The following is a 17,893-nucleotide window of genomic DNA, read 5'->3' as shown; positions in this document are numbered from 1 at the left end:
GTAACAGAGGGGATTCACTGCTGTCAAATTTCATATATGTGTGCGTTATCGCAGATCAGCTCTGGTCCATGACGTTTGTTGGTCCGTGACGTTTGTAACTATGAACGATAATGAGGAAAAAATCACTACACAACACATTCATAAAAGTTTTCCGCGGTTTCTCGAGTTTTGACAAAAAATCTATAATATTTCACATCGATCAATTTCATAACCAAAAAGAACAAAAACCAAAACAAACACCATGTTGCCGAATATGTTGGTTACACGATGTTTGACAGATAGATCCCCCCTGGCTGGTAGACCATCAAGATGATTTTTTCTCAGAAAGCTTTCGTGTAGCGATGAGTATGGTGAAACTAGAGGTACTCAGAGGGAGAGATATGCGGTGAGCCAAACGAACAAGAAAGGTAACACCACATTGAGAGGTATTGCAATTAAGGGACAAAAAAGAACGTGTTTATTTCTATACGATTTTTTGTTCTATTGCCAATGAATGAGTGATTTTTACCCGGAGTTCAACAAACCTTGTGTATAAGTAACAAAATAAGTGAAGGTGTATAAAATTAAACATAAGCATAAAATATATCACCTTAACAGTTTTTGCGAAGCCCTTCACTATTCTTAAGGACTTTCACCGTCACCACCGATTATACAAGTCGAATGTTAGTCAACATTGCGCTTTGAGAAGAGATATGGCACCTCTGACATATGAAACCCAGTTGCCGAATTGGCGATTTTTTTCACCGCGAATCTCTTCCTCTGAGTATTTCTAGGTGAAACAGTATGTAAACAGCAGGGATACTATATGTGCAGATTTGCTGCGAAATGCAAATGTTGATCAATTAGCAGATATTTGTAGTTGACAAGCCTCCGTGTGTTTCACGTAAATTTCCCCAAAATAAGTGAAGTTTTACGTGGACATGCGAGCGTAATTTTCTCGATCTTCGGTCGAATCATTTCCGGAAATGTAGTTTTGCCGCTTACCGATTGTTTGAAAAAAAAAAACCTAAATTAAAACACCTAGGGGTGTGATCTGGTCTTTCTCATACAAAATCTATTATATGTTAAAATCTATTAGCACATACGTTTTAACTCTTGGAATAAATTACAGCCTGATAATAATAAAGAACATTTTTTTGTTTCGATAAATATAATAATATTTTGGTAACCAACTATGCAACTGTATTCGACTGTTGGGTATTTCAGAAACCGGAATGATGCCTGAAGATCGGGAATGGGCCTTAGAACTGTAGGGAACGGTTGAAACGCATGGTAAATGCCCAAAGGTGTGAGTCCTGACTAGAATTAAAATTCGATATTTTCTCGTCTCAGGAATATGCTACTACAACTACCCCCTGAATAATAAAACAAAAAAGCTTTCAACGGCAGCGACAACTGTATGTCGTATACAGTAAGGTCGCTTTTTACGCGGGTTGCTTTCCTTCATTACTCAAAAACGGTACAAGATATCGACCTCATTTCAATCACGTTTTCCGTTTTAGGCCACGAGTGATCATATATCAGTTTTTTAAAAAAATCACAATTTTTGGTGTAAATATCCAAAATTCAAAATATTGAATTTTGGTCTCTAGATTGACCACTATCATATTCAAACGAGGTTTTAACGTTTTAGGACGGTTTTCTTTGTTATATTTGCAACTCAAAAAAGTCGTTTTTTACGCGGACCCATACAAATTTGGAACGCATCCCCCGCGTAAAAAACGACCTTAGTGTATATGAACGACTGTCGATATGTTCTAGATAACCCACTAGCACTAACATCGGCAGGTGCCAGTACTATGCTCATCCAACGCCGCGTACGGTCGGTGTAGACAACAAGAGGTAAACAATGTTCAAAAATTTGAATAAAAGTTTTTTACTTATTTTAATATGAACTATGCCTACAAAAACTACATTTTCGTGAACCACAAATTTAGAGCTTTCGATTGATGTATATATCATCGTTGTCCGATTCATTTGAAGCGAAATCATTTTCAGAGATGGCTTGACTCAGTTTTCTGAAAATTTCTCAGAAATTACTCAACCACAAATTACCACAAATTGGATTTCGAAACCACAAATTAACCACTAAATATTGGTGCTAAAAGAATTAAAAAACAATACTTTGTCCAGCCATCTTGAAATGAGCGCAGCTCTGCGAGTATTTGGATGCTGCCGAGCTCACACTGCATCTTGTGAATCCAATCTTGATTCAGGATTTGGTCAATAAGCTTCCGGGCGGAGAAAAGCGACAGTAGTTGCACTACAAATGAAATAACCCTGTGAACGTTCACAGATTTCATCTCATTGATCGTGTCTGATGCTTGCGAGGCGAACGTCAACTACGATGCACGATCCAAGCCGAAGGAGAATGCTACTCTATACAGCTACAGCTACTTGGGATACCACCAGCAAGTCTCTAACGAAGATCTTCATGATCTTCTCAAATTCCATTATGAACTTGATGAATCCGTAGTACGGGTGCGCCGAGAATCAGCTGGAGATAAAAGAGTTCGGTCCATATTGGAGCGAACTACGAAACGCTCTGCAGATCTCAAGAGGACATGGTATCTCCCACTGAATGTAGTCCTGAATTCGTAGAAACCGGAAAAATCCGACTCATCTGGGACGCGGCGGAGATAATCCAAAGAGTTTCTTTCAAATCAACGCTGTTGAAGGAGCCGGAGCGCCGAATTACCTTCGGAGGGGACATCAGCGAGATATACCATCACATGCAAATGATAGCCAAGGACATATCAGCCCAACGCACACAGGACTAAATACGTTTAAAACCTGATCAAAAGTGAAAAATTCAAAGTAAATCAACTTTGTATTGTGGTGTTTCATTTTGAGGTTAGATTATAGCTTATTGGTCACTTGACAGCTCATCAACATCCAAAAGTGATGTTTACGGTCTTAACGAGAGGTTTGAATCGACCGTAATTCAACAGTTTTTGTGCATGATAATGACGCTTTGATACCGTGAGCTAAAAAATAACGTTCCGAAGATAAACAAGTGATTTTTAAATTAAATAACGATGGAGATTGTTAAATAAGGTTAATCGAACAGAATTGTGTACTTAGCATGTATGCTAGTCTCTCCAAATACACAGGTGTTTGTCAAAATCAATATAATAAACCCCAAAATATTTGTTTTTATAAGTTAACTCAAAATGGGATAAGTTATGTTTCCGGCAAAATCCGGTTGAACGGCTTATATTACGTGAAAGTGCTAATATTTTGGTTATAATGGTGAAGAAAAACCTTCCGGATGCTTCCGGTTTCGTGTTTTACCACATGTGAAAATAATCAAGAAATTCTTATTTTTTCGCTTCTTGGATAGTTGTAGCCTTGGTTACCCAAACGAAACTTTGCCAAACGACTGAAATGTGTACTGAAAAGTCATTTCATGATAAATTCAAGTATTTGGATGAATTTGACCCGACTATGACTGAGTTTAAATTTCATTATAAGAAATATCATCCATCACTTTAAGGTGGGTTACTCCATGCAAAAAATTATCCAAATCCACTCATTAGTTTTTATCATCAAAATACGATACGTTTTCAGTGCAAATTTTTTTTTTAAAGGATGTTCTAAGTGTTCCACTGTGCAAGGGTTCCTGTTTCGAAATAACAGCGCAAAAGACGCGAGAGTATACGTGATGGAAGTCGCTACGTTTGGTTCAACGTGCTCGCCTGCGTCAGCACAGTACGTCAAGAATCGGAATGTGAGATGAGGCTTATCAATAAGCAAGCCGAATTCGACATTCGGAATTGGGTGTCCAATTCATCCGAGGACTGTCAGTGGTGCTTATTACGGGAGTCACTTCACGGTGAAATCAGAGTGAAGTGAACAAAATCCTATTACGGGACTCACGTAAGTGAGAAAAACGTCGCGAAGTGACATCTGCCGTGGAATCTGGGTTATTATGATATGATCAGTGAAGTGAGAACGGAAAAAGCGACGTTTCGCGTGGAATTATTTCACGACCATTTTGAACGGTGAAATGATTCCACGAAGATGCCATAAGTCTCAAAGTTGATTGATTTGTGATCTAATGGTAAATATTGGATTTATTCTTTAGTAATGAAACGAATCAAAATTTAATTCGTGCCTTAAAGCGGTCAAATTTTCTTTTTTTTGCCCGATGAAAAAAATGCAAACTGGTTCAGGAAATTTTCGATACCGAAAAAAAAACATTTTTTTTATGCCGAATGTCTTAGAACTGCAAAACACGTCAAGATCTGGTGTTATCTAAAAAAAACGGAAAAAACGACTTTCTGGGACTTAGAGATTTTTGAGCTGGGCAACAGTCTCATTTCACTTGTCCTTTTCTCAATTTCACTTCACTGCCAATCTTACTCCACGGAGGTGATTTTTGTCACCTCACTTGAGGTGGAATCGGGAATAGGTCTAAAAAAGTGAAGTGAGCGTGAGAGTGAAATATATAAGCACCAGTGTGTTAGTTGTCTGGCGAAGCGGTTGCGAGTGGGACCAAGAAATCGACGATTGTAGGCTGGAACCTATGGCAGCAGTGGATTGGATTGCTTCCGGAGTTCGAAACATTGCGAATTCCACGATATTATCTGGGTGGTTCTACAATCTTCATCGGTGGAGACCCTCGAGCCACACATTTTTCGGACGCGAGCGAACAAGCTTATGGTTGTGTGGCATACCTAAGGTCGGTCGTCGATGGAGAAGTGAACTGCAGTCTGGTCGTGTCTCGTATTAAGGTAGTGCCGATTAAGCGTCAGTTCAAGTACAATGAGTTTGCCACATTCAAAGTGGGAGAGATACTGGAGAAGATCAACATGAGGGACTGGCGTTGAGTACCGATCAAGCAGAACATCACAGATGTGCTAAAAACGATTCGGGGGTGAATGGTCCGAAGATGCCGTTTCATCCGCCCAACCAGTGGCCGGTGATCGACCAACTTGAGGAAACTGTTGAAGGGGCAAGAAGTCTAGTGACGTTCCATGAAGTGGTCGTCGTCGTCACCAACTATCGTCCTAAAAAGGCCGGCAAAGCATCTTTGACTTCGCAGGTTACGGCGCATCATCTTCGAATAATCAAAGCACGGTTTCCGACGGCTCAGCAACCTCTTCAACAAGGAGAGCTTCGATTAGCAGAGATCATTCTTTGAAAGCAGTCGCTATTTTCCAGTTTTCCGACTGAGCTGAGCACATAGCAAACTTCGAGCAAGAAGTGGGTAAAACACGGCTACTTATTTACTTTTCTGGTGAAACATCCCTCAGGATTTCACCTGCGTCACAATGTTACGCCAACGTTTTTGGTCCATAGCAGCTTGTCTCCAGTTTCTTGAGAGTCCCACACTTCCAAGATCTTGCTCCACTCGGTCTAACCACCTAGCTCGTTGTGCACCTCCACGTCTTGTACCGGCCGGATTCGAGACGAAAATTATTTTTTCGGGGTTGTTGTCCGTCATTCTTACAACATGTCCCGGGCGATTGTACCCTTCCAGCTTTCGCGATTTTCTGGATACTGGGTTCGCCGTAGAGTTGCGCCAGCTCGTGGTTTATCCTTCGCCTCCATACGCCATCCTCTCATACTCCGTCGAAGATAGTCCTAAGCACACGTCGTTCGAAAACGACCAGTGCTTGCAAGTCCTCCTCGAGCATTGTCCATGTCTCGTGCCCGTACTACTGGTCTTACAAGCGTCTTGTACATGGTACACTTGGTACGGGGGCGAAGTTTACCAGACCTCAACGTCTTATGGAGTCCGTAGTAGGCACGATTTCCAGCTACAATACGTCTGCGGATTTCTCTACTGCAGTTGTTGGCGGACGTTACCAAAGATATCCGAGGTATACAAATTTGTCAACCACCTCGAACTCGTCTCTGTCAATTATTACGCTACTGCCTATGCGAGCCCTATCGCGCTTGGTTCCTCCTGCTAGCAGATACTTAGTCTTTGACGTATTCACTTTCAATCCAACCTTTTCTGCTTCACGTTTTAGTTTGGTGCAACCGTCTGGAACGTCCTTCCGACAAGGTTCACGTCATCAGCGAAGCAGATGAACTGGCTGGATTTATTGAAGTGAAACACGAAGAGAATGGAGAAGTTCGGCATTCTGTATAAACGTTCTTCAATACTGGACACTGCAGGTGTGTTGCGAGTACGAAGAAGGATGCAGTCCGATGAAGCGATCCCGTTCGATAACAAAATTTCCCTATCATCCTATCGGGGAAACAAAAGATACCAAAGCAAAGGCGTGGTGTTACATTCCGATTCGAAACTTGACTTTCTTTTTATTATACACAGACTTTGCAGCCAACAGTTTGATGTACAGGACAATCGCTACGATCCTATTGACACTAACAGTCTCTCCTGAACCGAGACTCGGACCTCGGAAGAATGGCTTGTTAGGCCCTCGAGACCAACTAAAAGGTTAACGCAGAAGCTAGTTCTACATTACCACGAAAAGTACGGTCATGCCTACAGGGAGACCGTGTTCAACGAGCTTCGTCAGAAATTTTGGATCCAGAACACACATAGCTGCCAAAACGTGATCGAAATTATTTTGACCCGAAAACATTGATTTTAGAGCTTTAACGTCCTCAGCAAAGTTGTTCCATTAATTATTCTCCATGCTATAGAAGTTGCAATTTCATGATTAATCCACTCAACAGTGAGAAACGAATTTAACTTTTCTCATTTTGAAATATAAAAGTCCACTTTGTTCAGCAAAGTTGTAGCAAATTCTTAATGAAATGAAACAACTTTGTTGAAGACATCATACTTCTATCTATCTTTTTAAATAGACTTTTGTGGAGTTTTCCATAGATCACTAAAATCTTCTACTAAATTGTTTGCTACAACGAAACAAACAATATCTACAAACGTTCTTCGTATATTTTTATCTCATATATTTTTGTTTCTTGACGATTTTCGCTAGAATAATGCTCTAATTTACCTTAATTACTCTTATCTAAAAAAATAATGATTTTGGAGTCGTAGTGTCTTCAGTAAAGTTAATCTATTAATTTGAATTTTGTGATTAATCTACCTAATAGTGAGAATTAATTGTTATTTTCTCATTTTTGCACATAAAATCCACTTTGCTGAGTAATGTTTTAGCACATTTTATAAGAAACAACTTTGTCGAAGACACTATACTTGTATCTGCTAATTTAAATGTACTATTTTGAAGTTTTCTCTAGAATGCCTCTAAAATCATTATTTTAATATAACTTTTTATAGTGATTTTCTAAAATTTTTCAATGTTCTACAATAATGTTGTAAACTATAATTAAACATACAAGTTCACAGAAGGAAGTTTATTTTTATCTCTTAAGTTTATTTAGTTATTGCAGATTTTTATTATAATAATTATTTATTTACAAATATCTACACAGGAGACAGCGAGAGACAAACGCTCACATCTGGATTAAATGATGTTTTACTTACACTTAAATATAGAAATGGTTTAGTCTGCAGATATTTGCAGATTTTAAAGATATCTGTATGTTAATTTGTGCATTGTTTCAACAAAAATCTTTAATAACCAAAGAAATGTGAGAGATAAAAATAAATTTTCTTCGATGAAATTGTTTGTTTTGTGATAGCAAATCACTTACTTACTTACTTACTTACTTTAGCAAATCACTACTTAATGTTAAATTGAAAAAAATTTTAGTGGCAATCTGTAGAAAACGTCACAAAAGTCCATTTAAAATGGCAGATAGAAGTATGATGCCTTTGACAAAGTTGTTTCTTATGAAATGTGCAACAACTTTGCCGCACAAAGTGAATTTTCATATGCAAAAAAGGAAAATTTGCTTCTCACTATTAAGTGGATTTATCACAAGCTTTCAACTTCTATAAAATGGAGAATATTATTAATGGATCAACTTTCCTGAAGGCACTATGGCTTTGAATTTTTATTTGGGTCAAAAAAATTTCGATCACTTTTTTGCGGCTTTGTAAACAGTGTGCAGTGATTCGACAAGATACCGAGGCATGTAAAATCGCGATCGTAGAATCGCTTTATGCGCCGAGAATGGGCCGCAATATTTTGTTAAGCTATACCAGTTTTTATGTATTATTGTTTCAGTTGAAAACCGAAATAATGACTCGCGACTTTCGATTTTTTAACCTTATACACAATGCGCATAATGTCGCATCTAGTGCGCTGTATAAGGTAGCGCATTGTGCATAAGGTAAAAAAATCGAAAGTCGCGGGTCGATATTTCGATTTTTAACTGGAACAATAATATCATTTGAAAAAAGATGCTCAAAATGTCTTACAATATAGAGCTTTCTACGCCAGATCTCACCAATACAGGCTTAGTCTGTATCCTAATAAAATCGATTTGTTTTCAACCAAAAAATAAGCTGATATTCAATTTCGAAAAATATTGCACTTATGAATCCTAGTTTATTAGTGTTACCTGTTTTAACAAACTTTGTTTTAGTGGAAAACCAGATGAAATAAAACTGAAAATCGGCTTACAACTTGATTAAAAGCTCGGGGCAGGAGGAAATTTTTCGTTACTACCAGCGTGTTGATTATTTGCAACCAAAATTAAACTTGTATTAGTGAAATCGACCACTAATACTAGCGCAGATAGGAAGGTCTATATGCTAGTTCGCCAACACGCTCCTTCAATTTTACCCTAAACTGAGTAACATCCACTCTGTTTTATATTTCTATGCTAAACGTCAAAAACTGAGTAACACTGATTGTTTGAACTGAGTAATATTTACTCAGATTCTCTCCATAGCCGTATTTACTCATTTTTGCGTAATATCTGCGAATGTCAAAACTTTTCAAGCACTAAAAGCAGTATATATTCTGATGCTAATATTCGACGTTCTATCAGTTATTTCTAAAGTGTTACTTAAAGTTGTAAATTCGTTCGAGCCCGAACCACTAACGGAGTCGAAGATTTTAAAATGTACCTGGCATCTCTCGAGAAAAAGCAACCTAACATTGCTTGTATTAGAAGGCCTTTCGAAACAGGTCGAATGTTCGTTGTCGTTACCAGGTAGATTTCCCTAAATGTACCAGATTTAAATTAATGTTTGGAAACAAAATTCCAACAGATTTGCACATGATTACGGACTTCATGTCAAGTACCTTATATAAAAGACTAAGCAACAGTTCCCGAGCAACTGTTAACCGTATCGCTTCTATTTTAAAAGAAGCCGCCAAGGCAGAAGATGTTGAAGTTGTTTGAACTATGTTCATTGGACTACTTTTTATCATATATGAATAAACAATTGATGATTTGCGTTTGATTGGTTTTTCATTTCAATTGATATCTGAAATAATTCCTTGAAAAATATTTGAATTACAAAAGTGGGTAACTTTCACTCAGTTTCGTTGATTTGTGATTAATAGCAACAGAGTAAAATTTGCTCAGTTCCTGACAGATAGATATTGTCCTTTCACAAAAAAATTAGGATGCAGGGTATTTTTAAGAAAAAGAAGAAGCAACACCCGCAACTGACAGACATCTCAAACACTGGTAAAAAAGTGCTGTAATGAATAGCACTCGATACACGTTCAACTGGGGATAGTGAAATGTTCGTAATTGAAATACAAAAATATCCGAATGAGTTTTATTCTCTACACCTCATTAGTTAATTAGAGTCTTTTTATTTGTTTCTTAGGTTTTCGTTTGTCTTGATCGAGCAAAGAATATCATATTCATCATCAAAGGCATGTACGATTTATTGCCATCAGCGATGGGCACCATTTCGCCTATTTTTAGATCGGTTAGTGAAAATGATACGACAACATCGGGTACGGGTTTGTTAAAGTTCGCATGCTTTTGGCGATTTGATGTATTTATCACAACAATGCCATGATATATAAAATAAAAGTCGTGAGACAACTATGTCTATAAAGCTCAATTTTGAAGATGCAGGAGACAGACATAGACATGATGCGCTGTAGACTTTTGCGGTACTGGAAAACATTAATGTTATCTCAGGCAACAAATTTAAAAAAAAAGACTTTCAGAAGCTAGGAATTCTCAAGCTGGAACCAAAAGAAGTTGTGGGGAAACTAGGCCTTCGAATTTCGTTTAGCGGTAGGGCTCAGAAGCTTCGGTTTTTCGAAAAATGTCCTCAATGGTAAAAATAAATTAAAGCTGAGAGAGTTCCCAGCTGAAAATATATAAATATTTTTTTTTTACCACAAAAGATCAAAATAATGGTCGCAGTGGTCCAAATCTTACAAAAACAACACTAGATTTTAACGTTTATTGCATCTCTAAGGAATTTGGCATCACAATTTTTTTATCGAACATTTTTTCATTGGTAAAAAAGTAAAATTTTACTCGCACGACTTCCCGAAGTCCGATTGTGCTGAAATTTAGAATAGTGACTTTTTTCGAGAAGACGAAACTCTTGAGCCGTACCTCTTAATCTCTGAACGAAATTCAGAGGTCTTTTCCCCATATATCTCATCGACACATTTTTTTGTTGAGGTTTTAACCGGCGGTCATTCACCAGTCAATGAAAACTATGTTATATTGCATACTGTTTAAGCAACATCAAATAATGGATTATAACTAGTTTATTCGTAGAACATTCTGATTGCAAACCATAACAATGCGGCTCTGCTGCATAGTCGAGGGCAAGGAATCAAGGGGGCTTCAATGCTATTCAATTCCAATTAAGGTAAATTAAGAGTGCATACGCTTTGACAAACAAGTTCATGAGTCGCATTTTTATCGGTGCTGTCTGAGATTGTCATTTTCGGTTGTCAGTTAGAGCGCAAAATTCTAATTTTTCTCTGAAATCACAATATGTTACCCAAAAGTGAGTAATAGCACAAATACTTTATTTAGAGTACGTCCACTTTCAACGAAACAGAGTGATTTTTAACTCAGTCTAGAGTTAAATTAAATGAGCTTTAAATTCAAGCTAGTACCTAGTAGTTAAATTCAAGCTAGTACCTAATCTTTCAAGCCAAGACTGACTGAAAAAAATTTACAAAGCCTGCGTCGAGAGCGAGAGAAGCATAGGGGGAAAAGCGACAAAGTATCAGTAGGTATGTCCGAGACTTTTGAAAAGGATCAGTAAGTCCTCATAAAAGAAACTCATTCGCGTTGTTGGAAAAAAGAAGAGATTCTAGAGGAACTTAAGCGTACAAAGTTCAATCGTCCGGAGGACCTAGAAAACCTTAAGGAGTAGACTCATCGAAGCAGTCTTGCGGTCCTGATCTGCGTGAGCAGACTACGGAATCAGGTTCCGATAAAGTTGGCCGTGCCGCATTTCAACACCTGCATAGAAATACTCCCCGCGAAGGGTAAATGAATTATAAATAGTAAGAGCTATCATCCCCCTGGGCTCGTAATATTCTCACCGCTCATCTCTCCCTCTGAGTATTTCTACAGTGTATCTAATTGATCGATTATTTCAACACGAAATCGATAATCTTAACTGGAGAAGTAATCGGACATCCCTAGTTGTAATCCAGGACTGCAATTAGACATAACAACAGATCGAAACTATTTTGTGATTGAAATACGAAGTAACGTTCCTGTTAAATATATAAATGGATTCTGTTTGTAAAATAGACGTGAAAAATTCTACAGCTGAAAATAGCATTAAAGCCGAGGATGCGAGGTAAGTTCGCTTAGTGCGGTAAAATGAGCAACTTTTGAAATCTGAACCTTCTACGATTTTCAGCCTGAGCGAGCCGGTCAAATTTCCCACGAGTCAAAAAAACGTCGAGAACGGGTCACTTTTCAGGTGTGAGACCTGTGGAAAGACTTTCACACGACTATCAATTTTGACCACACATCAACAGCTGCATACCGGGGAGAGGCCTTTCAAATGTGACCAGTGTGGAAAATCGTTCATCAGTTCGCATCGGTTACAGGAACACCTAGAGTCTGGTGAACATTTAACATTTTAAACATTTTCACAGGAATACCTACATGATAAAGTTTATTTTGTAGCCCATTTGAAGAAATACTCCGAAAATGCGAGATTCGAGTGCGGGGTGTGCGGAAAAGTTTGTAAATCAAAAAGCAATCTTCAGAGCCACATGAAAACCCATTGCAAAACTATTGATACGGAAAGGTAAATTTACAGCATAATATTAAACAACTCAATTTCTGTCACAATTTTTTGTTGCCAGGTCGCGCGAGTGCGAGATCTGCAGTAAAAAGTTCGCGTCGCAATGCCTCGTAAGACGGCATATGCGGGTACATACCGGCGAGAGGTCTTTCAAGTGCAACGAGTGCGACAAAACATTTGTCTACCAGCATCACCTGAGGCGGCACGAAATGACACACGCTGGAAAACAACCTCCCAAGTTCCAATGTGACATTTGCGGGAAAGTATGTGGATTTAAAAAAGGACTAGAAATGCACACAAGGATTCATTTTGGTGAAGAGCCTTTCAAGTGCGAAACGTGCGGTATCAGTTATAGTAGCGCCCAGTACTTAGCGATACACCAGCGGCGACACACAGGAGAATCTCTTTTCAGCTGTGGCATTTGCGGTAAGGAGTTTGCCTTTAAGGCACATATGCAAAGGCACCAAGCGACGCATTCGTCCGCCAGCGATCGGCTGCTCAAGTGCAACATCTGTGGCAAGGGGTATCTCACCGAAAGGACTTTGCTTGACCATACCCGGACTCACACGGGGGAGCGTCCACATAAATGTACTGTATGTGGCAAATCCTATCTGTACCAACAGAACTTTGAAAAACATACGAAAATCCATGGGAAGGATTCCAGCGGGGAACATCCACTCAAATGTACTGTATGTGGCAAATCTTATCAATACCAACAGAATTTTGAGAAACATACGAAAAGCCATGGAAAGGATCCAGAAGATCGGATAGTGAGTTCCGCATGAAATCGTTAACATCGAGCTACTGAACCCCACTGATAGTAAAAAAATGGTTCAAGCGAAAAGTCGCTATGCGAACCTTGATTTTTGTGCTTTAAACGCGACCAAAAATCAGATAATTACTATTTTCATTTAAAACTAGATTTTTTTTATTGAAGAAATGAATAAGTAACATTTACTCCCGAATACTTGAAGATGCTCTTTATAGGCCCAACTCGATCCTAAAGAAAGGCTCAGAGTTGGGTTATGGAATGATTCGAATTAACACACCGAACTTATTTTAAATGCCTGCTATTGAAGAAAATCACAGGAGGGTTGCGTGTAAAGCCACGACCGCAAGGTTGAAGTAGAATACTTTTACAAGAAAGATAACCCGGCTGCTTGCGTGTTAGTCATTTTTTCTAGTAAATAAACGTTGACTTATGAGATCAATCGAATTTTGTGCTTCAACAAGGATTGACCATTTTTTAGAATATAGTAAGTTGCTTGTCAAGACAATTTTAAAATTTTGACAGACACGGAGACACGGAGATAAAGTAAAATTTATAATTTTTACTAATTTAAAAATGTAAATAACTCAAGAGAAAATATTAACTCTTTAATCATCAGGTTTTTGTTTCATCCTAAAAAGGACAATTTATTGTTCAATTCAATATCGGCTAAGATACCGATCACATCTTGGCGTTATCACTGACAGTGCGAATGAAGCATTCCTTGTGATAGAATAAACAGTGAAAAGCTGATTCAACACTCAAAACTAGACAGCTCATGTGTTGTCAAAATGAGTCAACTTTTCATTGAATGCATTTACTAGTGCCCGCTATCGCACAGAGACTGCATCTCACTAAAGTGCCTCACTGCATCAGCTGCTATCGATGCTGATACCCGCTGCAACTGCTACGCTATCCGTAGCCATGCCACAGTTATGGCCGCTATACGCTGCCATTGGTATCCGCTGTCCCTGCAACAGCTGGCCCAGCTGCTATCGATGCTGAGACCTGCTGCAACTAGTGCGCTATCCATTGCAATGCCACAGCTGTAGCCGCTATCCGCTATCGCTGGTATCCACTGCACTGCTACTGCTGCTGCTGTTGTCGCTGTCTAGAACTATTATGAGCGACTTCGGCTGAAACAGGCTCTTATATAGGCCAAATAGCATATTTTAATTGCAAGGTATATGATTCTGTCGACCGTGCTTGGGAAGCAATCATATAACGACCAATCAGAGACCGAATTTTTCGTTTTGACAAGGCTTGACTGTTTTCAATAGTACAATAGTTTGAATAGTAAAATTACAATTATCTTCATTAGGGAAGAATCTTAGAAGGTTTTTCAATTTATTGCTGCAAGAACGAAGAAAATCCATCGAATACTAACCGATTTATCAGCATTTTAAATTGGACATATTTTTCACTTTTTTCGGTTTTAGATTTTCATTTCACATCTCTATGTAGCCGAACTTTCTGAGAGAAGTATTCTACTTCAAAAACTCCCTCTGAAACAGAAACAAATGCCTTTCTGCGTTGCGACAGTAGGTTGAAACCCTCGTCAAATATGTTTTTTATTCTACTACAAAATTTCAGATCAATCAAAACCGAGCAGTTCAGAGCAGCGTTGCCAGGTATCCAGATTTAGCTGGAATATCCAGATTTTTGAACATGTATCCAGGTAGACAGCTTTGATGTCCAACTATCCAGATTTTTCATGGATGATCAAGATTTTATTTTCTCTGTTTCGCAAAAAGGTCATCACTTCAATTTTGGCACGAAATTTTGCAATTTCGTCACCTAAAATCACTTTTATCCGTCACCCCAGGACTTTTATCCGAAAAATTAACTTTTCACCCCACGAAATGACTGCCAGATTTTTTCCAGATTTTTATTTTGCCTTTTCCAGGTTTTTAAAAAAATGACCTGGCAACGCTGGTTCAGAGCGAAAATCGATTTAAAATCATTCTTCGAAAATTTATTTAAACTGCATCTCTTAAACGGACAGTCAAATTCAAAACCGTTTGAGCTTAATTCTTACTTCGTAAGGAAAAGCTGTTGCTGATTTTTCCAGTCAAAAAGTTTCGTCAATTGGTTGATAGCTTTTAGGTGCCATTCAATCATTTTTACCCTTTTTATCGTTTCTACTCTTATAGACTTGGTATTTGAGTTACATTTTTTGAGCGTGTAGGTTTGTTGAAAATGTCAAAAAAGTAAACATTGTAATTCGTGCTCAAATTTTATTGTTGCAGTATTTATTTAGCTAGCAGAATATTAGTTTTCTTGGTCAACGTACAACAATTATTGTCCGTTTACGAATAAGTACCAAAAACCTTCATGAAATGGATGAATTCGATGAAGCTCCATCAGAGCCTGCTGCAGTCGATTTGGATACGAAATGTTTAATCAAAGTCGAAACGCCAGAGTAAGTCATTGTTACTTAATTCATACTTTGCTGAAACAAAACTAGACTAAGCTATTCCAGCCTGAGTGAACGAACTAAAACGTCTGGTACGAAACGCCCTCAAAAACGCTACAAAAGACGGCCGGCCAATTGCGACATTTGTGGGAAACAATTTGCGGCGGGATTCATTCTGACTACGCACCTACGCACACATACCGATGAGAGGCCTTACAAATGTGACGAATGCGGCCAAGCGTTCCGCCAACAGCACCATCTGTTCCGGCATAGGCTCTGCCACAGTAAAATCGAAAACCGACCGACTTTCGAGTGCAGAGTGTGCGAGAAAAGTTACTCAAGTAAAGGTTATCTTACAGTTCATATGCGTATGCATACCGGCGATCAGCGGTGTCAAACGTGTAAAGTCTGTGGAAAGGTTTGTAGAACTAGGCAATTCCTCGAGGATCACACGAAGATACACCGTGGTGAGGAACCCTTCAAGTGCGAAACCTGTGGCAAAAATTTTGCTGAACCGAGCTCTTTGAAGGCACACCAAAAGCGGCACACAGGCGTAGATTTGTCCACGTGTAAAATCTGTGGTAAAGAATTTACCATGAAATCCCATTTACGACAACATATGACAAGGCATACAAGTGAACGGAAGCACGAATGCAACTTTTGTGGAAGAGGCTTCATTTCTAGGTCGGAAATGATGGACCACATTCGCATTCATACCGGTGAATTGCCATATAAATGCACGATTTGTGATAAGTCGTTCTCACATCAAAACTCGCTCAAAAGACATATGGAAGTTCACGAAAATCCCTATAAGTGTGACAGATGTGATCTACAGTTCCTAGATTTCGCATTATTTAGAAGCCATCGCTCTACGCATCCTCAAGAAGTTCGAAGGCCAAAAAGTGCAGCTAAAAGTACAGAAAAGCGTTTTAAATGTGTAGTCTGTGGGTATCCATTCGGTACCAGTAAGGGGCTTGAGAAGCACATGTTGATACACAGTGACAAAAACCCTCACGTATGCGATATTTGCGGCAAAACTTACAGTACGAATGCCACTTTGCAGATACATCGGCGAGGCATTCACGGTCTAAATCAGCCTCACCAGTGTCGGCAGTGTGACGAAGCCTTCAATACCTGCATAGAACTGCGAGAGCATAGCTTCTCCCATCGCAAGCGTTATTTCCAGTGCGAGTTTTGCGATAATAAGTACTCCTACAGCCACGGTCTGAGACTTCACTTGCGAAAGGTTCATCCAGATAGGGCTCCAAACAAAGAAACTGACGAGGAAAGTGAAGGTGAACTATCTTCAACTACGACGACCTCAGAATCGGAATAACACACGAAACTTTTTGGACATGATAGTTGTCACAGAAGAGGATAAGAAATGTCTTGACACTTATATCAGAAACCGACCTCCACACTCCCTGCAAGTTATAAACACATACTGTGGAAAAGTCTACAGAAAAAGTTCAGAACATCAACGCAGAAGACGTCGAAATAACTGCCCAAAATAACTTATAAACAGGAAACATACAGCTTGAACGTATATATGATCTGTAAGACGAACATCCGTATAAACATATTTTAGAACTTACTGAACTAGTAGGTATACTCTAGATCCTAGATAGCTGAGGATTTTTTACAATAAAAAACACCCTATGACTAACGATTCCATTCATCTTACTCGATCCAAAATATTCCTTCGAAAAATATTTTTAAATTTAACTAAGAAGACGCTACAGAATTAGATGAAGGGTGCGACATTGCACAAACCCACGAAAAGGAGTTTGGGGTAGTGGTAGCCACCAAAATAATTCGCCGGTGGTCCGGCCGAGACTCAGATAGCCACTAAAAAGCTCTTAGCGGAAGGGGGAAACAAGACCCTGGAGAGAGTCAAGATAAAGGTTGTGCATCCAAGTGATCCAGATTCAAAGTGGGACGAAAGACGAAATGATTAAGGTGATGAAAAACAAATCAAAACAAGTTTGAACTACCCAGTGTTTGAGTTACCTTTTTTGAGCATGTATATGTTCAAAATGTCAAACAGATCACTGAAATGCTAGCTAAAATGTAATTTGTTATCAAACATAACGAAAATGTTTTTCGTTTTCGCCGTATTGTTGGAGTAATTATTTAGAACACATATTGGTTTCCTTTGTCAATGTACAACAGTAAAAATCCGTTCACGAATAAGTACAGCTCATTTTAATGGCATGGATGAATTCAATGAATCCCTATCCGATCCTGCAGAAGCCGATTTAGAGGCGAAAAGTTTTATCAAACTCGAAACGCCAGGGTAAGTCAATGTTATTGAATTTATATATTGCAAAAATAAAACTAAATTAAGTTTTTTTTAGCTTGAGTGAACCAATTGAAGAAGCTTACATGAAAGGCCCACGCAAACGCGACTGGAGACAATCACATTGGTGCGGCATTTGCGGTAAACAGTTTGCAGCAAGTTTTATTCTGACTACGCATCTACGCACGCATTCCGATGAGAGACCTTACAAATGTGACGAATGCGGAAAATCCGCCAACCGGGCCATTTGATTCGACACATGTTCTCCCATAGGGAGCAGCCGGCTTTCACTTGCGAAGTGTGTAAGAAACGTTACTCTAGTAAAGATAATCTCACAGTTCACATGCG

At 38.8% G+C, this 17,893-nt stretch overlaps 3 protein-coding genes across 13 annotated transcripts in view; 2 read left to right on the top strand and 1 right to left on the bottom strand.

Moving 5' to 3' along the window:
- LOC129718669 (zinc finger protein 62-like) overlaps nucleotides 1–17,893 on the bottom strand; it is a 117,095-nt gene that overhangs the window by 96,683 nt on the left and 2,519 nt on the right. The gene's annotated exons all lie outside the window — the stretch shown is intronic.
- On the top strand, nucleotides 11,088–14,642 carry LOC129718784 (zinc finger protein OZF-like). The gene is made up of 4 exons (XM_055669867.1): nucleotides 11,088–11,605; nucleotides 11,669–11,877; nucleotides 11,941–12,064; nucleotides 12,123–14,642. The coding sequence occupies exons 1-4, from the start codon at nucleotides 11,535–11,537 to the stop codon at nucleotides 12,844–12,846; spliced, it is 1,128 nt and encodes a 375-aa protein (XP_055525842.1). The 5' UTR covers nucleotides 11,088–11,534; the 3' UTR covers nucleotides 12,847–14,642.
- Nucleotides 14,801–16,915, top strand: LOC129718732 (zinc finger protein OZF-like). Of its 3 annotated transcripts, XR_008727034.1 has the most exons (3): nucleotides 14,801–15,252; nucleotides 15,298–16,802; nucleotides 16,864–16,915. XR_008727034.1 is itself a non-coding variant. In XM_055669785.1 (2 exons), exons 1-2 carry the CDS (start codon nucleotides 15,170–15,172, stop codon nucleotides 16,580–16,582), a joined length of 1,353 nt encoding a protein of 450 aa, XP_055525760.1. In that variant the 5' UTR covers nucleotides 14,801–15,169; the 3' UTR covers nucleotides 16,583–16,915. The 3 variants fall into 3 exon arrangements, 2 of the variants coding, with proteins under 2 accessions (XP_055525760.1, XP_055525749.1); XM_055669785.1 differs by having other exon boundaries at nucleotides 15,313–16,915; XM_055669774.1 differs by having other exon boundaries at nucleotides 15,298–16,915.

This window comes from Wyeomyia smithii, chromosome 1 (assembly GCF_029784165.1).
Source record: "Wyeomyia smithii strain HCP4-BCI-WySm-NY-G18 chromosome 1, ASM2978416v1, whole genome shotgun sequence".
NCBI classification, from domain to species: Eukaryota; Metazoa; Arthropoda; class Insecta; order Diptera; family Culicidae; genus Wyeomyia; species Wyeomyia smithii.
The sequence above is the reverse complement of the archived record's forward strand: the minus strand, read 5'-3'. Positions and strand labels throughout refer to the sequence as shown.

Bases quoted from the DNA above. Each gene is read 5' to 3' on its own strand.
- LOC129718784 (XM_055669867.1), top strand. From the start codon at position 11,535: ATGGATTCTGTTTGTAAAATAGACGTGAAAAATTCTACAGCTGAAAAT. The intron at 11,606-11,668 runs GTAAGTTCGCTT...TACGATTTTCAG, and splicing joins ATTAAAGCCGAGGATGCGAG to CCTGAGCGAGCCGGTCAAAT. The intron at 11,878-11,940 runs GTGAACATTTAA...TTTATTTTGTAG, and splicing joins ACAGGAACACCTAGAGTCTG to CCCATTTGAAGAAATACTCC.
- LOC129718732 (XM_055669774.1), top strand. From the start codon at position 15,170: ATGGATGAATTCGATGAAGCTCCATCAGAGCCTGCTGCAGTCGATTTG. The intron at 15,253-15,297 runs GTAAGTCATTGT...AAACAAAACTAG, and splicing joins ATCAAAGTCGAAACGCCAGA to ACTAAGCTATTCCAGCCTGA.